This window comes from Amblyomma mixtum, chromosome 1 (genome assembly GCF_055824585.1).
Source record: "Amblyomma mixtum isolate Tamu chromosome 1, ASM5582458v1, whole genome shotgun sequence".
Taxonomy (NCBI): domain Eukaryota; kingdom Metazoa; phylum Arthropoda; class Arachnida; order Ixodida; family Ixodidae; genus Amblyomma; species Amblyomma mixtum.
The window spans coordinates 68651262-68677976 of NC_143012.1; the positions used below are offsets into that span (position 1 = coordinate 68651262).

At 49.1% G+C, this 26715-nt stretch overlaps 1 protein-coding gene, 1 non-coding gene and 1 pseudogene across 3 annotated transcripts in view; 1 reads left to right on the top strand and 2 right to left on the bottom strand.

Moving 5' to 3' along the window:
• The window catches only part of LOC149366634 (uncharacterized), a 28891-nt gene extending 20656 nt beyond the window's left edge, over positions 1-8235 (top strand). Inside the window, exons 10-13 of the mRNA XM_089571521.1 lie at positions 649-772; positions 1850-1997; positions 4878-5020; positions 7953-8235. Coding sequence (XP_089427647.1) covers positions 649-772; positions 1850-1997; positions 4878-5020; positions 7953-8168 — 631 coding nt within the window. The 3' untranslated portion in view covers positions 8169-8235. The remainder of the gene's footprint in view (positions 1-648; positions 773-1849; positions 1998-4877; positions 5021-7952) is intronic.
• Positions 8236-11270: 3035 nt separating this feature from the next.
• On the bottom strand, positions 11271-11352 carry TRNAS-CGA (transfer RNA serine (anticodon CGA)). Its single transcript has one exon. It is a non-coding gene; the product is annotated as a tRNA-Ser (tRNA).
• Positions 11353-14451: 3099 nt separating this feature from the next.
• Positions 14452-21434, bottom strand: LOC149366636 (uncharacterized; annotated as a pseudogene). Its single transcript, XR_016286526.1, has 3 exons — positions 21269-21434; positions 15660-15778; positions 14452-14988 (listed from the first exon to the last, which is right to left on the bottom strand). The product of XR_016286526.1 is annotated as an uncharacterized LOC149366636 (transcript).
• Positions 21435-26715: the final 5281 nt, after the last annotated feature.

Below are 26715 nucleotides of genomic sequence, written 5' to 3' on the forward strand. Positions count from 1 at the left end.
GTTGGAGGTCACCCCTGTATGGGGGTTAAACTGAGGTACAGTCACCCACGATCTACAAATCCTGGGCAGTAAAATTTTCTCTCTCTGTCTCTCTCATATATCACGTGACCAGAGCGGCTCACGTGCTCATGGCCTGATATCACGTGGCCGCTGACGTCGTCGGGAGAGAAGCGCCGTCAGAGCGCGCTCCGCACATGCGTTGGTGGAGTCTCTTTATTCAATCGCGAGTACACAAATCAGTAGATCTGGTCGAACGCGTTAATGAGAAAGCGTAATATTAGACGTCTCCTGCAATTCGGGGCAGCACCCAGCCAGTGCCGCTAGGCCTATCACGTTCTGCTCTGCAGCCACTCGGTCATCCTCTTTCTGTCGTACATCACGGATGATGTCAGCGCGCTGTTTTAGAATGTTCAAAGCCATGCGCCACTTGGTGGCAGCCAAGGGAACTAGAAGTGCATGTCCCAAGTTCCCGGTAATGGGCACGCTTTGAAGCGTGAGACGGTGTGTGGTACGGCCATTGCCGTCACCGTCAGTGTTGGCTTGATGGGTGAGATGTGTGGCAGCTTTGATTGACACCGGACAAATGTTGGAGCAGGTCTTGTCAGGAAGATGGTCGAACCAGTGGCGCCTTTTCCTTTGCTGCCGCAGCAACGTCAACCTGCTGATTCTGCTGACTCACCTGGTTCAGGCCCCCGACCCCTCGCAGTGCAAAATTATGCCGCTCAGCAGGTACTCTGGCGACGCCACCTACGCCTGGGAGCCTCCGAGCATGGTGAGAGACGCGAGCATGTCGGTATTGCTCGGCCGAGTTTGCGGATGCACCGGTCTGCTACAGACCAGGCAGGATTGTCGGAAGAAAAACGCGCAGTGGTGTGTGAGGCTGTCAAGACGGACACGCATATGTTCGAGCATATGCAGACAGACGTAGAGAGAGGCTCGTTAGAAGGACATGCAGATTGTACACTTGTCGCATATGGTTGTGAACGTAAACTCCAGACATTCTCGGGGCGCATTACATCCCAGCATTAAGCGAAATCTTAGTATGACCTGTGGCTCATGTAATAAGGGGATGGGGGGTGGCTATCAGATTTTCAAGAACAGTGCGAAATAGACAAGTCCTAAAGGAAGATACACAAATACAGGCTCTGACTTGCAACTAAAGGTTTATAGCTCGGAACGTGGAAATAAATAGAACAAGCTCCAAACAACAATACGAAAACATTGGGGGGATACACACTTGTGCATGCACACGGAAAAACCAATCGCCTGGCTAAGGGACATGTGAATCAGCAGTCCCTCCTTAGTGTTGTCAACAAAAGAATTAAATTTCTAACTGCAGGGAAGTAATGCTGCTGTATCATTTTGGTTTTTTCGTGTGCGTGGAGAAGTGTGTATCACCCCTTTGTTTTCTTTTTGTTGTTTGTAGTCTGGTCTATTCATTTCCACGTTCCGAGCAATAAACCTTTAGTTGCAAGTCAGCGCCCGTCTATGTGTACCTTCCCTTAGTCCTTGTCTCTTTCCCGCTGTTCTTGAAAATGGCATACCAACTCGCCCAAGCTTCAGTCCTAGTGGCTATCAGAGCTGAAGCTGTAAAAGCGTGTAGTATGGAAGAGCTATGTTTGCAGTTACATGCAGAAATTCGAGCACTGCCATGCCGCTTATCGTTCTTGAAGGGTGTGATACGTGTAGCGACGCGTAGTCGTGTCGCTACCGCTGATGGCGCAGCATTCGCGCGCAGTACTGTCTATAGGGTTTGCGGCAAATAGGCCGCCAGGGCGGCGCTAGTGGTGCGAGCGTCGGCGCAGTGCGTGGCTAATATCGGACTGCCCGCCCTGCATTCTGTCTGTAGGAACGCGCGCTGACAGTTGTGGAGAAGCTCAAGGGTGCGTCGTTCGACATAGCCCTGTCGGTGACCTTCACCGTCTTCATGTACCTGCCCAAAGGAGGGCTCAAGGACTCGACGAAGTACGGGGACGACTGCCAGCTCTGCTACTACGGTGAGTTGTCCATAGATGGGCAGTTGCGCTTTCACCGCAGCGGAAGCTCTCTAGGCCTAATGTCAGCATAAAATGAACCTCTGCTGTTTTCCCGCCATGACACATAGTCCGCTAGTGAATGCCCTTCTTCGTATATCAACACACAATGCAGGGTCGCTCGATATAAAAAGGAACACAGCAGCGCGTGGCCACTCCGCCTCGCGAAGCGCTGTGGCCGAAAATGGGCGGCGTCAGGCGCATGCGCGGAAAGAGCAGCCGGCCGTGTTTGTTGGGGCATGCGCCTTTCCCGCCTATTCTCGCCTGCTCTCGGTGGGAGCGCTTGGCGGATTGCGGCGGCCGCGAGCTCCTGTGTTTCCTTTAATACTGAGCGACCATGTATACATCGACATCCTATAAATCACGCTTCTCTAAATGTTTAAACATGATCCACTGCATGATTAAAAAAAAGAAAAGACAAATCATTGTAGCAGTTTCTTTAGACTCCAGTGACTGGCGGATTAACCCAAAGTATTATCCGTCCAAAGCCTGTTTATTTCAACGCAAGCAACATTGCTTGCTTCACAATGGATTCTTTTCGGAAGCCTCCGTTTGTTTATTCGTCGCGGTGTGGAGCTGTTTGTTACGCCATGACTGCTGAATGCTTCTCGCCGGCTCACAAAGGAGAATAGAGCTGAAATTCGTTCGCCCATCTCCCGTGGTTTGGCACCGGTTTCCTGTCATTAAAAATCACATTACTAGCTATGTACCGTTTTTGCCAAAAGTAACCGGGCAGCGGTGTTTTGTTTTTCTTTAGCCGCGTAGCGAAGCATTTATGGTAGCCCTTAACCCTTTCAGGCGCTTTGTACACAACTGTGTATACAGCAAACTCACAGCTTTTTCTGAGAGACTGGTGCACCTAGCAGTGATTTCATTGTTCCAGTCGAATTGAGAACCCTTCTTGTCACAAATGAGTTGTTTTTTTTGTGCCATGTTGGGAACAGAGTGAATAATAATTCACTCAACAGTGAGCTAGCTAGCACTTTGCCCACCATTTTTGTGCAGACGGATTTGGTTGCAAGTGAAAACGTTGATTGTTTTTGCTCAATTTCGGGCGTAATTTGCATCTTTGAAACACAAAATAATTCCACGATTCCTGGGGTGCTTACCTGACACATAAGAACATTTCGATGCTACTATTTCTAACGAATCTGACACTTTGTACGGAATTCTCCATATCGTTGTAAAAACTTACCCGCTGGTCATTCACGCTCAAAAACTAACAAACTCTCTTTCTTGAGGCCTGAATGTACTACTTAGATGAAAAAAGTAACTGATTTCTATAAAACAAAAAATGTCGCCCGAACGGGTTAAGCTCTAAATCTGTGCAAGGTGAACTCTTGTCCTCAAGTTCTGACGCATTTCGGTCATTAGGGGTGCCGTAAAAGCTACGATTGAGAAGCAAAAACCTGTTGCTCAGTTTGGCAAAGCGGTACGTACCACGAGAAAGAACTTGAGGGGAAGGAACAGACAGGAGAGACTTCCAGTGACGATGCCTGGGAGAAAAAGATGGCGGAAGTGACGCGTGGTTCTGGCGGCTGTCTTGTCCGGGCGCTCTCAGCAACCCACCGGAAACGAAGTTGTAGGTGCAGGAATGCATGTACCGCCTCCTATGAAATATCTATGGAACCATAAACAAGAACGGGCGTCTAGAAAAGGGTGACAAAAACTTTCCCGGACGCTTACCTTCCTCCACGCATGAGTAATGTCTGCCATCTTGTCTGGGCTCTATAAGCTTCCGGCTTCAGAAAAAAAAAACGATGTCAGCGCCTCTCCCGTTTTTTTTTTCTTACGTCAGTAGTGGTATTAAAAAGTATACATTGTGATCTTTGTTTTGGTGCTTTCCAATTTTTCACAACGTTTATATTTCCAGCTTAATTTCGGGTGTCCAGTTTGCGTCCAATGACGTACTGCGCACGTTCCCGAACACAAGGCGAGATAAGCCTGAATTAAGTATTCTCTTCTTCCCAGTGCAGAGTAGCAGGCCTGATATCCATCTTTCCGGCCGACCCCTTGCCCTTTATATAATTAAACATATCTCTTTCGGTGTGAAATAAAAGTCAATATGGTTGGGCTCGAAACTGCTCAAATATCGATCGAACTACCTATAGTCTACACGTTAGAAAATAGACCGCCACGAATACTTAATGTAGTTCGTGAGCAAAATTAATGATTTGGAATACATCTCACACAAAAAGTTTGCTGACCCGAAATACGCGGGTTCGACCCGGCCGCGGCGGCCGAATTTCGATGAAGGCGAAATTCCAGAGGCCCGTGTACTGTGCGATGTCAGTGCACGTTAAAGAACCCCAGGTGGTCGAAATTTCCGGAGCCCTCCACTACGGCGTCCCTCATAGCATGAGTTGCTTCGGGACGTTAAACCCCAACAAACCAAACCAAATCACACAAGAAGTTTTGCGGAATAGTTTCTGTCGCGCATATAACCTCTTTTTCTCTTATCGCTGGCTTTTTTTCCTTAAACGCACAATTTGTGGCGTTTTCTGCTTTCTGACCTCTCCTTTGATCTAACACATGTCCATGACTGGATCTGCTTTATTTTTGTAGCTTCTTGTGATGGTGTAGTTTACCCCTTGAAATGCTATTTTATGCCTATTTATGTCATGTTTTCGTCTTTTCTTCATTGTAATGAACAATGTTTATCTCGACCTCCTGCGCTAAAGCCAGAATGTAAGGGGTCCAGGGCTTTGCCAAGCTTTCAGTGGACAGCTTTTAATTGTGGGCCCTGCCATCATGTGGGACATGATGGTCGTACATACTGACAAGGATAACGATTATTATTACATAAACCTGCGCTTGACGGCGCTCTTCTACGGTCCCCCATAGGCGAGTTCACTGACGTGTGCAACGCCAAGTACAGCGACATCGACACGGGCGGTGACGATTATCTCAAGACCAGCGCGTTCTACAGGCAGAGCAACGGTGGCATCTTCCTGGCATTCGAGACGAAGAACGTCACCGCTGCAAAGGTACTCTTTTAATCCTTGGCAACGTCATACAGGCAGCCATGGACACCTGATATAAAAACGTATTCCTTCCCTGGCGATGAGGAAGCCCCTGCGAGAGAGCCATATATAGGTGCACACTCACGTATAGCTGCACTCATTTCGCCACACTCCCACTCACACTTTTGGATGTGAGTGCGAGTGAGTGAATGTGAGTCTGAGTGTATGTGAGCGTTAGGACACGCGTGTGCGCGCACACACACACAAACGCACACACACACACACACACACACACACACACACACACACACACACACACACACACACACACACACACACACACACACACACACACACACACACACACACACACACACACACACACACACACACACACACACACACACACACACACACACACACACACACACACACAGAGAGAGAGAGAGAGAGAAACGCACACACACACAAACGCGCGCACACGCACACAAACGCGCGCGCACACGCACACACACACAAACGCGCGCGCACATACACAAACGCGCGCACACACACAAACGCACACACACAGACGCACACACAAACACACACACACGCGCACAAACGCACGTACGCACGCCACCGCCGTGGTCTTTTCTCGTAAGGGAGTTAACAGGGCTTTCGCACTATTATTTTTCAGAACAGTGAGCGGGGTAACATGCCCCCTCTACTAATCTCAATTTTTTTCCTATTCTTTGGGTCGCATGCAGCTCTAAAGGAAATGATTACACGATGCCTAGGTGCTTATCTTTACAAATCCGCGTACTTTAATACTGCAGTTTAACACTATTTTGGCAGTTTATGGCAAATTTTGTACATGCCAAGTTTTTTGTTTACCAACGGAACAGCCGTGTTTCTTTTTTACACGCGCGTGTAAGAAAGGCACACGGGTGTTCCGTTGGTAAACTAAAAACTTGGCCTTCTTGATGCCTGGACATGCTATTTAGGTTAAAAAAAATATTTGCTTTCAATCGAAATAATAATTGGCGCGTGAAAGTGATGTCAAAACCGTCAGATGAAACCAGGTTCTGTGCGCGTCACCATTCCGGGGCTCGTACCCAACAGTTCTGGACAAAAGCATTTTTCAGCGGAAAAGAGTTTGTGAACGCAGTTTTTTAACGCGGTCAAGTTAAAGGCTGCGTTCTCCAGAAAATTCGGTGTCGACGTTGTCGGGGTTTTGAGCGAAAAACCATGGCAGGTGGTCCCCAGAGAGCCACCTAGGAGGCAGGTGGGCTGCTTACGTCACGTGACCTTGCTGCGTCATCACAACCTGCCCAGCGGAAAGAGAGCAAACTGCCCACCGTGACAGGGGGCAGTTAAAGGGAAGCTGAAACTTTTTTTTTGAGAATTCGAGGTTATTCGAGATTTCGAATCTATCAAGCTTCTAGATAATTCCATGCAAAGTATTTTTGCACTGGCATTTAAAATGGTGTCATAATCGTCGATTAAAACCTCAACGATGTTTAGGCTTCTCCTCACTACGTTGGAGGAGTGCGAGGAAACTCGGCAGTGACGTCATTGTTGACGAAATTACAGATGTGCGCTGCTTACGCCTGCATGCTGCGGTGCGTCGTCAGGTGGCGCCAAACAATGCATCGTGGGCTTTACCTTCGACGGAGTCGGTTTTCTTCTATGGAACAACCGTTTCTTCGCTGAAAACGTAGTGCCCTCATATGTGACGTCATTATCGGGGACTCTGCCCGTCGCTGTGCACTTCAGAGAAGCCTGAACGCCGACGACGACTTTATTCGGCGATTACTCCACCGTTTCAAATGCTAGAGCAAAACGATTTTGCAGGCTTTACCTGCACATTTCGCACATTCGGCAACCTTAAACTCATCGAATTTTAAAACCGCTTCAGTTGCCCTTTAATGACTGGACATTCGAGGAAGGTTACCTAGGCCGCACAAGGCTCACCGCTGGAAGCAACCCATCGCAGGGCTGCTGTGGAGCATCGCTTAACCGCTGCACCACTGTGAGGAGGGACATCGGGACTCCCAGGTGTCAACGAACGTAAAACAAAGAATGACCTTCTGCGTATTTGGGAATTAACCCACTACGCTATCGCGTCATACCCTTCAGGCGGAGTTCAAGTTTCCTCACTAGGCCTGTATTTTTTTGACACCAACGTTTAATGTCCTTCTTTGGTTGTCCATGGCAGTCTTAACTGCTCCCCTTATAAAAAAGTCTATAGACAGTTTATAGACATCTTATTGACTCTACTGAGTTCCTATAGATATTGCTTTTTGTCTATTCATAGTCTATAGACAAAAGTCTACTAAAAATGTATGGCCATAAATCTATAGATTATCTATAGACTGTCTATGACATTTGTATTTCTTATAGACTTTTGTCTATAGACACTCTATAGACTTTTATAGACAGAACTCTATAGACTGTCTAAAACTTTTTTGTCTTCAGGCGGAGTTCAAGTTTCCCCTCTAGGCCTGCATTTTTCCGACACCAACGTTTCTACGTTTCTGCTATCTTCAAAAACATCCCCCTTTGGTTTTCTATGGCAGTCTTAACTGCTCCCCTTATAAAAATGGTCTCTAGACTTCTTATTGACTCTACTGACTTCTTATAGATATTTCTTTTTGTCTATTCATAGTCTATAGACTGTCTATAGACAAAAGTCTACTAAGTCTATGGCCATAAATCTATAGATTTTCTATAGACTGTCTATGACATTTGTATTGCCTATAGACTTCATATACAGAACTCTATAGACTCTCTATAGACTGTCCAAAACTATTTTGTAAGGGTCGATGCACGCGATTGAAAAAGTTGAATGTCCCGCATCGGAAGAATGAAACATTACCTTCTATGCTTCCATAGCAGTAGCTTGCTATATCGCAATATTCAAAACGTTTGTCCATGAATGCCGGGCATTGCGACCCGCGGCGTGTCCGCACAGGTTAAAAAAGCAAGCGAGGACGCCCGGAAGAACAAGAAGGTCTCGTTGCTCTGGGCCGTGTACGACGTCCAGCGGGACGTGGCCTCCTGCAGCCAGCAGGTGAAGAGGGACTACCCGGAGCACCAGTCCTTCCAGCGCTTCACGGGGCTCAACGACGCGGTGGAAGAGAGCTACAACGTCACCACGCCCAAGCCATCGGGCAGACGGCGGCGATGACCTCGGAGGTCTCTTCTTGCTGGCTGTGCACTCTAGTGCAGCTCATAAAGCGCTTCCAGCTGTCGTCTCTGCGCCTGTCCTTTTGCTTACTTTCTCACGCAGGAGTATTTATTCCATGCTTAAGGAGCTACAATGGGTCCAGCGTAAACGCTGCGCAAAGATGCGGACGAACGGAACAAGCGTACACACACTCGTGATTCTAATGCGTTAGCATGAGAGCGCCTACTATAGCAAAACTCCGTCGTTGGTGTCCGTAGCCTCGGTTGGCGAGAGTAGTAGCGGAGAGAGAAACGACCCTCTCCACTTTCAGGACAGAGCAGAAGGGGACAGGGGAGAGAGGTTGAGAGGCGATGAGTGGCAAGAGGAAACCGTGGACGCCACTCGGTCGAGGGGCGGGGAGAGGGGGTGGAGCATATCGCACGGTGATTGGTTGACCGGGTCACGCCTCCTGCTGGCACTTTCTGAACACGTCAGTTGCAGCGGATGCTCCGTACAGGAGGAACATGAAGTCGCATTGATGACTAGCTAGTCATGTCTGGGTAGTCATGACTAGTTGTTAACCAGTCATGACTAGTTAGTAATAACCATCCATTACTAATTAGGCATAAACTAATTAGTCATAACTAACTAGTCATCAACTAATTAGCCATTAACCAATGATTACTTAGTCATGACTAGATAGTCATGGGTCATGACTAGCCAATCCAATTTTCTCCGTAGCCGCCTCGTGGGTGCCTACGACCGTGCAGCCAAACTTGCGTGGCAAGGCTTTCTCCTCGCGCAGTTTAGATCGTCAAAGTGCCCCTTTTTTATTTCATGGTGACACACAGCGCTAAAGACGCTTTATTGTCGTGCGCATTTTCAAAGGTGTTCTTAGTTTTGGTTTTTGTGTTTTGTGGTGTATCTTTCTGCATGTTTCCTTCATATAGGTATAGGAAGGTTTTAGCAAATAAAGCTTTAGTTGCGAGTGAGCGTTTGTCCTGTGTCCGTCTTACTCTGGTTCCTCGTATTTTGCGCTGTGTGTCACCATCAATCTTTACCGACTAGCCCAGTTGAGCGTCTTGCTAAGCCATATTTATTTCATTCTTCCACCGTCATCTCGGCCATTGTAATATCCCGGAGTATACTAGCACTAGATATCAAGGGGGCATTTGACAATGTTAAGCACAAGACACAACACGAACTGCTGGGGCATTTGACAATGTTAAGCACAAGATCGTAGTTAACAACCTACACAATACGAACTGCTGGGGGCATTTGACAACGTTAAGCACAAGATCACAGTACACAACCTACACAACACGAACTGCATGAAAGGACATGCAGATATAGCAAAGACGTCCTGGCGAGACGCACGGTCAATCTCAACGTAGCAAGGCCACAGCAGAACCTATAAACATGGACGAGAGTGGAACCTTGCATCTCCTTCCATTGAACATCGTTAGTCCGCTAACGTTGATTTCGCGCTTCGATTTCGGAATCTTCTGTGTTGCTTACGACTACGCTGTGGGTCTAGCTTATAGTCAGAGAACCGAAGTTTTGTTTCCAATATAGTTCTGTTTTTTTTTTCCCCCGCGAGGCGGCTTTTTTTTTTTTTTAACGCGCCACGAAGACGAGGTACCGCGCTCATTGCACTTTAACGATGTCTTCGCCGCTCGACTTCAAAGCCTTGCGCGTTGCTTACGACCACGCAGCGTCATCTGGCTTCTAATTAAACAACAAAAATTTCGTTTTCGAGCATCCGCGTGCACAGCGCGCGCTCTAAAACACCGCGAATCTCAAGACGGCGCTTTGTCAGCGATTGATTTTATCGATGACCCGAAAGAGAGAGAAACTTTATTATGGCAAGTGTGCTTAGACCCCCCTTGGGTCCCTGGATCACCGCACGGTCCCACTCTACGTCGGAACGTTCACGTGGTGTTTGTTCATGACGTCGGCACCCCGAAGCACCCGAGCAGCAACGAGTCTGAAGATACGGCCTTTTCGTCGGGATTCAGGTCTGAAATCGGCGACGGCGGAAACAAGACTGGAACTCAGGCGGCCGCGCTCGGGTACCCATGTATAGGGTGTCGAGTTATCATTTTGTAGCAAGAATACTATTCAAGATATGTTAGATTTTTTTACAGTATGTGGCCAATAGAATATCAAACATTATACTTATCTAAGAAAAAATATCCGTTAGCTTGTTGGCTGCACGCTTGTTAGCTAAAAGCGTGTGAAGTTATGTTCAATTTTTACTGAAAATCTAGATCTGCATTAAATTTTTTTGTTGCAACGCGCAATTCATTATTCAATATTATATGCCGAACAAGCTAATTTATATAGCTTTGTTTTCCTGCATTAGTTGTTGCAATAGTTGTTGCAGTAAAAAGAGCTACTAAGTAGCGCCCGTCCTGTGTGTCTCCCTTGTGGCCGTGTCTTTTTAGCGCTATGTGGCAAGTGAACCATCACCAACTTGCCCAAGCTTCTACTCAGAGCTACTAAAACATGCTAAAGGCGCTCATTTTCCGCCCGGTAAGGAAAGGGTTAACAATTAGCGCGTGAAGGTGAGCTTTCTGCATGCTATCGAGTAATGAAGTCAACAAATTTCCGTTCCGCAAAACGAAGAACGGCGGAAGTTGACGTCATTCACTTGCCCGATAAGTCTTACCTCTGCCGTGGTGGTGGAGGTGGTGGTAAAAACTTACTTTAGGAGGTGTTTGGGGCGCACAGGCCCCTGGGACCTCGCACGACCCCACTACACTCAAACATTCATTTTCATTTGGTGTTCTAATGTATCCTGAATACAAAGACGTCTTCTCCAAGTATTACAGACCTCTTTTTTATTTTTTTAACCGATCGCTTATATCATAATTAACAGCCCTCTCTCGGGCCAGCTATTCCCGCAAACTTTCGCATCTCCTGCCTTGTCATGCCGCGCCTCCCTTGCTGTGGAATGCACTCCGGTACTCTAAATGATCGCAGTAGATCTGTCCATTGAGTACTTTGAGCAAGCCTTAATCTTCATTTCAGAAAGAAGCTCATGAACTTGTTTTTGCTGTGAGCACCTATTTCTTTGGCTGCCTTTTTTTGCGAAGCCAAGGAAAAAAAAAATCGTGCGTGCGCAGCCGACAGGATTCGAACCTGTGCGGGGAAACCCCAATGGATTTCGAGTCCATCGCCTTAACCACTCGGCCACGACTGCAGGACGCTTCTGCGGGTCCCATTGCAGCTGGCTAATGATGTGGCCTTTTTTTTTTATGCGAAGCATACTACTTTAGCTACCACCTCAGCCCTTCACCATGGTTATGCGCCTCCAAATCACGTGATACATGACGTCACACCACATGATACGATGACGTCACGACAGTAGAGAAACGGGGGCCCACCTCGCGCCGTCGCTGTGGTTGTGCGCCTCCAAATCACGTGATACATGACGTCACACCACGTGACACGATGACGTCACGACAGTGGAGAAACGGGGGTCCACCTCGCGCCGTCGCTGTGGTTGTGCGCCTCCAAATCATCTGATACATGACGTCACACCACGTGGCACGATGACGTCACGACAGTGGAGAAACGGGGGCCCACCTCGCGCCGTCGCTGTGGTTGTGCGCCTCCAAATTACGCGACACGATGATGCTTCGCATTCTCCAGGCTTAACTAAGTTAAGCCTCAGCCATTTTTTTTTTTTGATACTACGGAAAGGTTGCCTCAACGATTGCAAGTTTTTAGTGGATAGGTGTGCTTTAGAGCTATAGACCTATCAATGCAGAAACTGGAGTTTCAGTCAGTGTATAGATTTGACATTGAAGTGACCTTCAGACTTGGCGATTTCTTAGCAACACCCTTCAGTCATATGCAGAAGCATAGTTTCACTATCGCCAATGCGACGGTGCCCCCAAATTGGTCCCTGATCAATACCAACATTGGCCCTTAAATTTGGCCCACCCCGAAATCTCACTTTCTCGGATTTGGACCAAAATCGGCATCCGCCCTAATTTGAATGCGCTTAATACTATGGTGACCTCGAAATTTGGTGTTGGCAGTTTCCATATTTGGCCCACTCTACCCCCAAAATTTGACCTTTTAGAATGTTGACCGAAATCGATATCCAGGCTAATTTGAATGTGCCTTATACATTGAGGACCTCCACATTTGATCCGGGTCACTTACAAAATTTGGCCCACCACACCCCCAAAATTTGACCTCGGATGCAACAAGTTAAGTCAGGGATAAGAAACAGTGAAATCATAATAGAAACAAGAATAGCTATCGCTACAGACAGAAAGTAGATTGAGGTTGAAAGTAACCTCGCCCGCTCCACTAAAGTACCGCGGGTTATCGCTACAGTCAGATACAACTGAAGTCTACAGTGTAGCTCCTCCCACATTCGGCCTCCGTGCACAGAATCCCTCCATGAGGAAAAAGTAGTCCGCTGGTTAAGTGTTTCTTGTTACCAAAATAAGAATGTTATCACAAGAAAAAGATGATGAGCTCTAAAATTTTGATACCTGGCTTGCTTGATATAGTCAAACATTAAAAGGCTCCTTTCGCTTACTGTTGCGATTAGCCAGCGGAGTAATACAGAACGGCGCGGACTACGGCCCAGTGTTAGCAACTGCTGTTTTTTTTTTAAAGCTGTATCCTACTATAGATCATTCGGTGTAACAGAGTTAATCCACTGTCATTTTTTGAACCAAGGTGTGCCTGTCGCGAGTTCCTTTCGGAGCCAGAACACCGTGCCAGTCTCATAGAGCTCCCCAGTTTTACCTAAATGGAAAGGTGGCGCCACCGTCTATGTGAGTATGTTAAAGAGCACTTCAACAGTGGGAATGCCGGGAAGACGTGCTTTCTTACTTGGCTTGGCTATAGTGCTGGGCCGGAAAGGTGGAATCTGCCTCTGAATGGGCAGCTACAACGCGATGTTGTCATCTGTGCACAGATCAAATTATTAAGGCGAAAGCCTTTAATGCCTCATCGTTGCCGACAGAAGGTTGTTAGCAGAGGTGCCACGCTTCTTCTCGTCAGACTAGAAAAACAATCTTTGTGCACGATGAGATTCGAACCACCATCCTCCCGTTCCGCAGCCGAGCCTGCTAATGGCTACGCTACTTCCTGCCAACGCATATGTAGTTCTCCTTGCCTATAACACTGGAGAGTGTTTGCAGAAAGGCGTCGAATCGGACGGATGACTCCCAAATGCCCTCCGGTGTCTCCAGCATTTAAGATTCACAAACAATTGTGTAAATCAACATCTTAACCACACATCACTGACACAAGCAGCAACACCGCGCTTAAGGCTTTCGCCTCACCGCACTTTAGGTCAAAAAAGTGCTTTTTTCACTGCTTCTATCAACTGAACGCAAGCGAAATGTATAGGGGTGCTGGTATGGGAACTTTGACAGCATTTCTTCGAGGTTTGCCTCGAAAGGAGCCGCATTATGGCGCAATCCACGTTCCATGCCCAACAGTAGACAAGCCAAATCTGAAACGTCGCCTTCCCGGCATTCCTGCACCTCTCCACGACGGGTTAACCTCAGAGACGCCAGTTTTCCCTCTAGGTAGTAATAAGTCTATGCTAGTCTGGAATGAGCATGTAGTACTTCTTCAGCACCGAGGGATGCGCGGAGCCCCACAGCAGAAATGCAACCATGCTGTAGCATCCCTGATGTCTGGTTTGTCTAGCCTTTATTTACGGTGGCATGCTTTGATTCGATTATTAGTCGACCCCCCCACTTCGGATTTTCAAATAAAATGAAACAGATCGACCCACGATCGTGTAAATACGGTATGTAATACTGTACCCGCCGTGGTGCCTCAGTGGTTACGGCGCTCGGCTGCTGGCCCGAAAGACGCGGGTTCGATCCCGGCCGCGGCGGCTGAATTTCGATGGAGGCGAAATTCTAGAGGCCTGTGTGCTGTGCGATGTCAGTGCACGTTAAGGAACTCCAGGTGGTCGAAATTATTCTGGAGCCCTGCACTGCGGCACGTCTTTCTCTTTCTTCTTTCACTAACACCTTCCTCCCTTCCCTTGCGGCGCGGTTCAGCTGTCCTCCGAGATGTGTGAGTCAGATACTGCGCCGTTTCCTTTCCTGAAAAACCAATTTACCAATTTACCCGGAGTTCCGCGGCGCACGCCAGATGCCGACCGCTCTGCATCTTGCGATTCTTAAAAGCGCGCTTGCCTCCCCCCCCCCCCTTTCCCCTCCGTCGCCTGCATTTCTCTGCATGCACCACCTACCGTCGTTCAAGTTACGCACGAGGTACTCCGCCAAAAATTTATTTCACGTGCTTATGAGTCTAGAAACTTTCTTGCGGAACACATGACCCGCTATTGATCCCGTGGGATCCAGCGCAGGCGTTAGTCCTAGCGCAAATTTGGAGCAGTAGCGATGGCAACTACTCCCGGATGATCTCGACCGTCGAAGAGGAGCGCTTGGAGCTCCCGATGACCTCGACCGTGGTCGGCGACCTCCGCGACGACTCGCCAGTGACGACGCACAGGCTGGACGAACGGCCCTCGGTGACGATGCATACGTCGGACGACGGTGGCGCCATCTCGGTCACGATGCACACGTTGGGGGAGCGCGAGGGGACCTTCCGCCGCCGCCCACCACGTAGACGGTGGTGGGCGATGAGCCTCATGGGATATCCGCTCACCACGCAGAAGCTCGGCTCCCGCTGCTCGCTCTTTACGACGCACACAGTTGAGGGCGAGGGTGGTCGTGACTCGCTCACGATGCACACCGAGGTGGATGGCGGCGGCGTGCCCTCGACGAACTCCACGGTGGTGGTCGAGCTGCAGCGAGGCATCTTGGGAGCCGAGACCGAGCGGTACCTGAGATGAGACACGCCCTGGTCACCATGCCGTTGCACCCATGCGCCTAGCATGAATCAAGGCTCAAAGGGACACTAAAGAGAAGCACTGAGCTGACGCCAGGAATTTGGTTTGGTTTATTAGGATATAACGTCCCAAAGCGACTCAGGCTATGAGGGACGCCGTAGTGGAGGGCTCCGGAAATTTCGACCACCTGGGGTTCTTTAACGTGCACTGACATCGCGCAGTACACGGGCCTGATTAGTTGTTTTTGAGGCAAGGAAATGGCTCAGTAACTGTCTCGCTTCTCAGTGGACACCTCAACCGTGCCCTGAAGGAAGGGACGAAGGTGGGAATTAGAGAAGGGGCTGTAGTGGAGGGCTCCTCGAGCAGTGATCATCGCGATCCTCGCGCAGGCCTCTGCGGCGCAGTCATAGCCGCTTGCGCAGTGTGCGGAGACTGAGAGAAAGCTCGCTACCTAGTGAACACTGGTCAGCGCGTCTCTAGCGCTACAGACTTCAAAGCTCGAACGAAGCGCAACGACACATCGCAGATTGCCGCGCGCCTCGAACTGTCAGCCCTGTCGCGTTCTCCGTCTCGGTAGAACGCGAGTGGCGAGGGCAGGCTCAGGCGTCCGCGCATCTCGACCGAGGGCCAAGCGTTAGTCGTGCCCCGAGATCGTGTTCACTCACCTCTGTCGGTGGGGTCCCAAGAGCGAGGTCGAGCCGTCGTCCGAGCACTGTGCGTGCCGCCGATGGAATGGACGCTTCCCGCGAGCCAGCCAGATGGTTCCGCCAGAAGCCAAGTGTAGCTGGGAGAGGCAGAAAGTTAGGTGGGCGGATGAGTTATTCATTTCGGTCCCCGGTTAATCGACCTATATTCTTTGCCGAATTTCCAGCGATTGAGTTGGCTTTGCTAAAGATCCCTTGCAATGTTTCTCAGGTCATTATAGTTGCTGATAGGTCTTCTGTCCTGACAGCAACAGAAGGCTCAAAGGACGCTCTTCGTTTTTTCCTTACTCTACTGGTTAAAGAAGTAAGTGTTCACTGGGTACCTGGACATTGCAACATAGCTTCTGACGCGACGGCGAATTTTTTAGCAAAGTCTGCCGTTTGCGGACCTGTGATCTCTTTTATTTCAAACACTGTTTACTAGACAATAGCCCGCTTGCAATGTTTCCTGCATTTGCACTTATCCTGTCCTCGCTGCAGCGGTTTGTCAGCATTTGGCATTCCCTTGAAGTGTCCGCTTATGCAGTTCTCGGCAATACGAGGTGTCCATTCTCATCTTGCGGTGCAGAATACCGCGATTATTTAATCGTATTTGAGCCGATCGGGGCTCTCTACCGAAGTTTTGCCAGCCATGTGGCGACATTTATCACCCCACTTTCTCCTCTCCTGCCGGCGGTTTGCTTCTCTACGAAGAGCTTATTTGGAGGTCCTCTCGCTCGACTAGGGCTTCTTTTTTCTACTTCGGTTCCTCCTATCCTTTGGGGAAAGTGTCAACGGATATGTCGTAAAACCTGCGTGCGATTCTCGTGATTATATCATTGCGTTAGGAAGATTCCTTGCTTAACTATTATTATTAGTTTTCTTAATTATTTACTTTCAACTCCAACTTTCGCCAATGACATTCTGAACTTGAATGATTTTTCAACGCACCCTGACCAATCCCCCACTGCGGGTATGTTGCACTCCACTGTAGGCCAATAGCGGCAACAGTGTTAGGTCAACAACAACAGCAACAACCTCTGGCGGTGCTCTGCAGTTTTGTCGGCTTAGGTATTTCCTGCTTTGTCCTGTCTTAGGTAGTTCCTGCTTTTTCCGCCACATTCTGGCGGAGTAGCGCTGGCTACGCTTCTCTTCAACGCACGCCATCTAGCATTCAACACGGACATCTCACCGGTCCACCAGCGACCCAGCCACCCTTTTGTAGCGATAGCTACATTGGCTGTATTCTCGCCGTTTCGCTGTGGCCGGTGGCCACACGGCGAGCTGAGCTGTTGCCTAGCAACCGCTGCAGCTGACAGCACCGCTCGCCGCGCCATCTAGCATGACGTCAAAGGAGGAGCCGGTGAAACCGCGTTGCAACAACAGAGGAGGAGCTGGCGTTGCATCGTATATGTAGAAGGGGCGGCTCGGTGGGATTCGTCGGCAGATATAGAAAGCGAGTCGGAGAGACTGAAAGAAGCCAGGCTTCGTCGTCGGAACGAAACCAAGAGGAGGCAGCGAGCCGAGGAGACGGAGGAAGACGGAGCAAAGAAACAAAAACAAGAACAAACAAAAAGTCAACAAAAACACAAGAAAAAAGCACGAGAACAAACCTTGGCCTCAAAGTACTGTGTCGGAGCCATTGAGACGGCTGCTTGCTAGTTCACAAACCATCGGGCCGTCTTTGTGGCAATTAAGAAACAAGAAGATCAAGACTGAAAACAAATGCGTTACACTTTAAAAATGTCTAGACTTTAATGCAACCATAACTTAACGATAGGGAACAACAATACCTAAACACTGAGACGTACCAAGCTAAAGGATAAAGATGTAACCGTAGAGATAACCAAGCTAAACAATAAGATTAACCGTACCTCTCGCTACGCACATCCAGGCATAACTGAGTTAAGCCACAGCCAATTTTTTTTTTGCAGAAAGTCGCCTGAATTCTGCCCCCTCCCATCACCACAAGGAAGACGTCGCCTAGACCGTCGAGTCCAACTGACATGGCCACTTATACCAGGCTTCCGACGCTGATCCTATCCCACTCACCGCAAACAACGCCTTGTTTTCACGGTGACATGTTCGAAGACGCCCAAGATTGCCTGGAGACCTTCGGGCGCGTCGCCCACTACAATGGTTTGAGCGAAGAACGTAAGCTTGAAGAACCGGATAAAACAGCGCAACAGAAGACGAGACAAGAGAAGGACAAACACCAGCGCACCTTCTCTTGTCTCGTCTTCTGTTGCGCTGTTTTATTCAGTTCTTGAAACATGTACCAACCAGTCCGTAATTGCCCTCTTCTGGAACGTAAGCTCAATAACATGTACACGGTTTGAAAACCACGAAGGCGCCCTTTCCACTTGGGCGACATTTTCCCACAACCTCCGTAGCTACCTTCTCCAACGCAGACCGCCGCGAGAAAGGTAAAGCTGCCCTGCATCCCAAGCTCCAGCTGACGAACGAAAGTGGGCGAATGTACTTTGGAGAGATGGCTCGTCTTTTCAAGCGGGCCTAACCCAATATGGCGGAGGAGAAACAACTTCTCCTCCTGATGCCTGGGGCTAAGCAGCACCTGTTCGCGGGCCTCGTGGTGCACCATGGAGACGATGCTGCAACTAAGGGGCCGGCAATGCAATCGGAATGTCGACAGCCTGGCGACCGATGAGTTTTCGACACGTCTCGGCGGCAGTGAAGACGTCCTGCGCGAACTTATTCAGTCCCGATTGTCCGGCAAGAACCACAATGGTTCGTCTGCCCCAGACTGCGGCTCTTGCATCGCTGGTCGAAGTAGTCGTGGACGGGGTGCGTCAGACCCCAGTGTCCACAATGCGACGCCCGCGGGTCAAGGACAGACGCACGTACGCATCTGTAGTATACGTCAGACGCCTTGCTACGGTCCCTGTAACCCGACTCCTGCAGTAAGCCCAGCTGTTCCCTATCACGCAGCCTGCTCTCGCTGTGTCACGCCCTCGAGAGTGATTTGCAGCGCAGGGCGGACTGCAAGACCCTCTGCTACCACTACGGGAAGGCCTGTCACCTCTACTGCGCATCCCCGTAACGCCGGGTGGGTCTTCGCGGTGTCGGACCCGACGCACCCTGTCCCCGAAACGGTGAACAGCCCCGTGAGATTGAACAGTTTCCGTGGGCGCGCCGAAACCTTGTCTACTCCGTACACCCGGCCAAATCTTTAACTGGCTTGGGTGTTGCATCGCTAAATGCTCCTTGTAAAAGGTTCTTTTCGGCTACACCGGTGGCATATTGATGCTCTAATTTGACGCGTGGGATGGCATTTCGTGGTTCCTTTTTGTTCATATAATGTTTGAGTGGAGTACTTGCGTGTTTAGATCAAAGTTATTAGATATATTCTCTGTCTGTTACTACCAAGAGCCGGAACAAGCGGAATACGCAGCAATGGTTGTGGTCCGTATAGCCTCCTCCTGTGGGTAAAACTACCGCTCCTTTCATGGCGGACAAGTCGTTTACCCAGAGTAAGCGCAAATGAGCCCCCAGAAACATTGCTGCGTATTCCGCTTATTTCGGCTCTTGGTAGTGGCAGACGATGAATATTTCTGCTAACTTTGATCTAAACACGCAAGTACTAGTTCCACTCAAACATTACAGGAACAAAAAGGAATCACGAAATGCCATCTCACGCGTCAAATTACATCATGAATATGTCAGCGGTGTAGCCGAAAGGAGCCTTTTACAAGGTGCATTTAGCGATGCAACACCCGAGCCAGTTAAAGATTTGGCCGGCTGTACGCCGCAAGTCCTGTTCGCCTTCGCCATTACACGCACATGCTGTAATAATTTGCCCGCAGTTACAGACAGGGAAACAGACGAAAACTCTTCGCGCTCGAAATGTGTCCGTTAGCCGTGTGTGCTCCGCGATGTTTCTTAACTTGTCTAGACAGATCTTCTTCAAAAATGCGTGCTTGATGCCTGTTAAGAACTGCGTGGTCATGGTCCTCGAACGTTCCATTCGGAAGAGCTTGTACACAGTGCACGGTTGTTGTTGTTCCGCATGCACATATGCTCGGTTCGCTTGCTTTCATGCAGAAATTGACCCTTGCTATACTCGTACTATCGTCTTGTCTAACTGTCGTCTTTTTGCGCCAAAAACTTGCTATGGCGAACGAAGAATCTGACCAACGATAGCCTGTCAACAACTCCTGCTAAAGTTAACTCAGACTTTCCCGCCGTATTATTGCTCGATTTCGCGTTACCGCTGCAGAGATCGCCTCGATAACAATCCAGATCCAAGGTCACTTGACCTATAGGTTATCCATGTTATCCAGGCGAGTGTGGAACAGAAGATGGAGAAAAAGTACATGAAGTAGAAGATAGCCTCGACACTATGCAGAGGTTTCTGTGGATAGTCGATGGAAAAGCAGTTCTGAGTTGGACGCATCCATTGACCTGCATATCTACGAAGTTTTTTTTCTGTGCTACCCTGCCAGCTTGCTGGTCTTAGAAAGTTGTATCCATGTAGTTGCGTTCCATGCAGGGTGTGAGGGGTTGGCGTAAACTACGCCTCTATTTTATGCTTGTCAATATGAAGATCATTATGTTTATTATTATGTTTATCAATATGAAGATCAAGCTGAATGTTCTTTGAGGTTTCTTGGCCTGCAACGACCTTGAAGTGTGAAGGTCCGCGCTTTGTTTATGCATGTAAATTGGTGACCTCATCCGCATGCAAGCATGAATGCTTTAAGGGAAACTGCATAGGTTTTAGAAATCAACGAGCTTAAGAGGGTCGAATGTGTGAAACTTGCAGGTAAAGCATGCGAAGTACTTTTGGGCTAGCACTTGAAATAGTGAAGTAATCGCCGATTAAAATCCGGACGCCCTTCAAGCTTCTCCGCAGCGCACAACGCCAAGTCGGGGGGGGGGGGGGGGCGCATGATGACGTCATCGAAGGTATAGATACATTTCCAACGCACAAACGCCTACTTTGAAGGAAAAAACCAACGCCACCGAAGGCAAACCCTGTCGAGAGTTGTTTGGCAGCGTCTAACGAGTGGCTGACGACAGCGGTAATTTGAAATCATGCCTTCCGTGACGTCACTGAGTTGCTCTGCACTCCTTTGGTGCACTGAGGAGAAGCACAGAAGTCAATCGTCGATTACATCACTATTTTAAATGCTAGTGCAAGAACACTTGGCATGCTTTACTTACGGCCCATATAGATTTGAATCCTTGAATATCGCGAAATTCTCAAAAAAGTGCCGCAGTTGCCCTTTAAGCGGATAGGTAGAAAATGTTCTCTCTGTATCAATTAGTAGAATTAAAAGCGTTCGGAGGTAGTGGGTGTGCCGAGACACGAATACCAGGCGGAGCACAGACGGCGTACTGAGCTAGATGCACGATCTGGTTCCTTTGAAGATAGTGAGTGAGTGTACATTGAAGGAGGTATTGAAAGAGCAGGGTTGCAACGCCGAGGTCTGAGTCCTATGAGCCAGCATATGGCAGTAAGAGGCACCGTTGATGGTCATGGGACATGACAGCCACCAACTCTCATTCACTTTCTGTGCGTGTTCTTCTAAGTTTTCTACTTCGTTCGCGCCTGTTCATAGCGGACTCACCTCCAAGAAGACGGCGTAGCTGGCGGGGTCGTCGTAGGCGCCGACCTTGGAGTCGTACACGAGGACGTCCGTATACTCGGAGAAGTCGCGGGGCGGGATCGAGGTCACGTGGTGCGCTGACTCCATCGACGGCCCGACGGTGCAGAAGAGGAAGGGCCGCTCGTGTGGCTTCGGAGAGGGGCCCATCACTGCCGTCTCCGTCGTGGCCGCTGTGGCCGCTGCGACATGGAGTCAATACGTACCGGCGCTATAGAGCGAAAGCGATGGTCGCACTCTGAGAACACACACACTCTGCAATCTTGCAAACCATGCCTGCAGCCATTATGGACTCCATCTAGTTGTTTTACGGACCGGTCACTTACGGGCTGATACAAGCATACCCGCTGTCCCTTTAGAGACTAAGAACGTTAGAGATCGCTACGGCGACCCTTATTGGAGGAATGCGAAAGCAGTGACGCCTGCTCCAAACTTGTCGCATCTCTGTGCTTCACTTGGAACGATCAATTTTTACTTTTTTACACCATGCAATTAACAGTTTTTAACGCGTTTTACTTCTTTAACCTTTTTTTTTTCGTTTTTTACTATTCCGACGACCTGAGGCTGTTTTGCCGTCCACCCACTATATCGACGTCCGCGGCTATTTCGACGGCTAATTGATCTTTTTGCCTCAAATTAAAAGATTACTCCACGTCAACCAAATTCGGCGCGCAGCGACATTTTATCATCTTCTGTCTCATAAAATCATTATTTTACACCTAACTCTCTATCGAATGACGCAAGGCCTGCGGACATGTTTTGCGCCCACTTTCATCTGACACGAAACCGCGAACATAGCCACGTAAAGCTTTCGCCTTAATAAATGTTTTCACCACCACCCCGCCTCTTGATAGCCAGCCATGAGAGTGATGGCTAAATATAACCTGGGGACTTAGGTAATTTCAGATGATGGTCTACCGTCGAGCCCGCTTATAACGAACCTGGCTTTGGCACGGATTATGTTCGTTGTATCTGAAGTTCGCAGTAAGTGGACTTCTAATTTCACAGCCACAAATACGAAGTTCAACGAAATCAGAGTTAATTTACTTACAACTGCTCGTTATTCGCGTCGGAACGCGGCGCTTTTCAAGCGCCATACTTTGTTCCTCGCAGAGGCCGTAAATGGAAACAGTTAGGCTGGTTTAAGAACAGGATCATATTACTAATCTTGGCTAAAGCGTTCACGACAAATTGGCACATTGTCTCATCAGATTCTCGGCAGTCGGGCAGCACTCCTGATTTGCGTACAATGGCTTCGTCAGTGTACGACTTTGCGATGCCCGCGTCATGATAGGCACCAATGAAGCCATCCAGGCTGTCATGTTCAGCCATCTGTGCATCAATAAAGTCATGACACGCACCAATGAAGAGAGCTAGGTTAAGTCATGTTCAAAGCACCAATGAAGTAATCTAGGCTAAGTCATGTCCAGCCATCTGCGCATCAGCGACACAGTGCTACAGGTTCACATGCTTCTAATCACGTGGATGTTCAGCAGTATTCTCAGTCGTTGACTGCCCCATAAAGCATGCTTTACGGAAGCTATTTCTGACGCACTCCGCAGTATGTCTTATCCAGACGGCCTTAATCATTTTCACAGCAGCGAACAGATAAAACCGAACAGGAACATCGCCATCTGGTGTATTAACAGCTATCAGCATGAGCTGTACGATGCACCGATGACAGGAAATTTGGAGTGCCGCCGCGGTGGCTCAGTGCTCGGCTGCTGACCCGAAAGACGCGGGGTCGATCCCAGCCGCGGCGGTCGAATTTCGATGTAGGAGGAATGATAGCGGCCCGTGCACTGTGCGATGTCAGGGCGCGTTAAAGAACCCCAGGCGGTCGAAATTTCCAGAGCCCTTCACTACGGCGTCCCTCGTAGCCTGAGTTGCTTCGGGACCTTAAACTCCCGTAAACCAAACAGGAAATCTAGAGCGCGTGAGTGACGTCCATGTACAGATCTTGGATCTTGCACTTAGCATCTGCCGGTGAAAAAAAAAACGTTCTCACCGCAGCCAGGCGAGGCAACACGAGGTTGCAGAGTTGTCGAGCGCGAGTTGGAGCTAGTGTTTTTTCGCTCTGTCATGGTCTAGCTCAGCAGGCCACTCAGCTAGCTAATCCTGCGCACTACCCATTGCGCCACTGAAACTTATGCGCTTACGCCTGGTTGCACGCCCGTCGCATGAAAACAAAGAAGTCACGCGTCATCATGGCCTTTGTGTTCGGCCTGTAGCTTGCGAAAACAGAGTTCCCAAGACACAACAGTGCACGAGACTTGCCATGATAAAGGGCCGTTTCCGATCGCTGCCGTTCCTCCTCGTGCACACTATAGGATGTTAAAGTAAAAACTGCCGTGGCTTTCACCAGCGCAGGTGTCGCGTTTCAAGGTACGCGCTTTCGACGGTAGCATTCGGAAAAGCTGTTCCGTTCTGTCGGCAATGTTTCACCTATTTGTACTGTGTCTTTGGGTCACAACGTACTCTTCAGAGGATGGTGCCACGGGCGCCCGGAGACACTCTTCCATCTCTGCGCTTACCCTAAGTTTTCCGACTGTAGCGCCTCGGTGCCTCTTTGTTCGTTCTAACCGTGTTACACTACCAAAATTTTTCGTTGTATCTGATAGGCAGTCCCATTGCCCTAATGCATATATTGACGGTAGCACCAGCCCTCGTTCTTAATAAGCGAGCGTTCGTTATAACTGTTATAAGTCAGCTCAACTGTACTGAGCGGTAGCAGGATGCCGCTCTACGCAACTTTCAGCAAGATTTACGAGATTGGGGTGCTCAGAGGCACTCATGTGAGGGCCGAATTTACTTCCGAGGTTTTTACAAGGTGTGGCCCATACACGGAAGCGGCGTATGCAGCAAGATAACGCTTCGAACGCACCTATGTAATGCCACCTTCCGTCCTTGTTGTCCCCCTCTTCTTCTTCTTGATTTTCTGGGTTTTCTGGAACATTAGTGAGCGAAAGAAAAGCGAATAGTTAGGACCTTAGTGTGATAACCCCCGTTTACGAGCGGCTGGCAGTAACAAGCAGCGGTGCTATTGAGACGCACGTTAATGGGCATCGCATCACAACCAGCAGCCGTGACAAGAGCGCGCTGCAGTGCGCGCATCGAATAGAAGCAGTTTGCGTGATATGCACAGCAGTGTGTTTGGGAAAACGACTGCCCTCTGATGGCAGGAAAACAATTTAGAAGTAACAAGCGCCACTCTGACTCCTATTGAAGAGTAATCGCAGACAGCCTAGGTGTACTCTCATTCATATTGTCACGTAGTGGTGAATGCAGTCCGGAGAGCATGAAAACAACGAGGGTGTCTTCGGAACGGAACTCTTTATTCGAGCTGACTTGCGTCCGCAAAGAACTGAATCACTCGGCGGCGGCGCAGCAACAAGCGGGCTCGGCGGTCGTCGAACAGGATGCCCGCCGCTGTCGGCCGTCCTCGGTTTAAAACCGATAGCGAACTCCCGAGATAAAGCGTGCAAAGTTACTAAAACACTCTGGGAAAACTTACGGTGTCTTCGATTGGTCGTTTCAGATCGCTCTAGAGCGCTCTGAGATGCAGCCGCACGTTCGGCTGGTCGAAAAAAAGCGCTGTGACTATGTTAAGGCGAAAGCCTTTAATGCCTCATCGTTGTAAGCAGCAGTTGTCGACAGAAAATGTCACGCTTTTCAATTGGTCGAAACGGCCGTGACGTCACAGTGCGCGAATTTCAAACGGGGCCAATTGTACTTTGCCTAGTAACCATGGAACCAATTGAAGGGGTCGTATAGTGATGCTCCAAGTGTGACTGAGCTTAGTTAATTGCTTAATTACCCAATTAGCTTTTCTAGTCAGGCGATATAAATAAATAAAACGCAGTAGGAAATTGGTCGGGCTCGGGAATCGAACCCCGGTCTTCTGCGTGCGAGACGAGCATGCTATCCACTCCGCCATGCCAGCTCGATGGTTTGAAATGAACAAAGGCGCGTCTAGTGAATACGGTGTCTTCGCTCACTCCCATCCTCCTCCCTTCCCTTCTGGAGAGGTTTAGGTGTCCACCGAGATATGAGAGACAGATACATTTCCTTTCCTCAAAAACCAATTTACCGACGAGCGAGGCGTAGAACCGAATGGGCAATGGCGCTCTATGGACTCCCTAGCAGCGCTGCAAAATGCTGTCGCGTTCCACTCTTTGAGGCGAAGCTTAACATCTAAATCACACATCAGTGACCAAACTTCAGGTAAAAAAAGTGCCCCCTGAATTTTGACGGGTGTTCACCGAGATATGCGAGACAGTTACTGCGTAATTGCCTTTCCTCAGATACAATTTCCATTTCTTTCATTACGGGCCCTCTTTGTCTTCTTTCACTCCCACTTCCTCCCTTCCTCTACGGTGCGGTTCAGGTGTCCACCGAGATGACAGAGAATTACTGCGCCATTTCCTTTCCTCAAAAAGCGTTGCGTTCAAAGGGCAAGGCATCGCGCCGAACGGGTGGTGGCGTTCCGTGGACTCCCTGGCAGCGCTACAACACGCTGTCGCGTTCCACTCCTAAAGGCGAAGCTTAAGCGTCATTAATTAGCAGTTAATTAGTATTCAGGCATTAATCAGTAATCAATCATTAATTAGTGATTTGTCATCACTTAGTAATTAGCACTCAATTATATGTGACGCCACCAGTGCCCCAGAAGCAGCGAAAGTGGTGCGGAAAACGCTTTCGCCTCTACGCACTTTAGACAGTCAAAGTGCCCCCTGAATTTTTCGGCTGGTTCTTTCGGAGCGCCCGCCTCCAGCTCAGAGCGCTCTGAGGCGCTCCGAGAAAAAAAGTCGGAGCGGCCCCGAGATGTGCTCACGTGACAGAGCCACTTCAGCCGTTTCGCGGAGACGGATGCGAAGCCACGGTGGCCACCAACGTTTTTAGATCCCTTTCAGTTTGGTGGCCACGGCACACCACGACTGGTCTGGCGAGGCCTAACGCGTCGGTTTTTACGCATCCGTAGAAGCAAGTTTAGGCGCTTTAGGTATTAGAGGCAGTTAAAACGTCCCTGCTGTGTGGCTCTGTGAGGCGAAATGTCGAAAAAAAGACGAATCATTACGCTGGGTACGCCGTCACGGAAGTTACGTCCTTTTTCTGCTTCCTGCGCTTTCGCTCTGAAAACTTGCTGACCATTCGGCTTGATCGGTCTCGCTATGCGCTCGGAGCTAGAGCGGCTCTCACTTTGCCAAATCCGAACCGGATCGTGGGAGCGACCAGTCGAAGACACCATTAGAATCATCTCCGCCTGGATGCGATCAATCGAGTTAAATCTGGTCGCTTCTTGCATCAAAAACAAAGTGACAAAGCGGCGCGCCTGCAGCTCTGAAGAATGAACAAAAAAATTCAGGGGGCACTTTGACTGTCTAAAGTGCGTAGAGGCGAAAGCGTTTTCC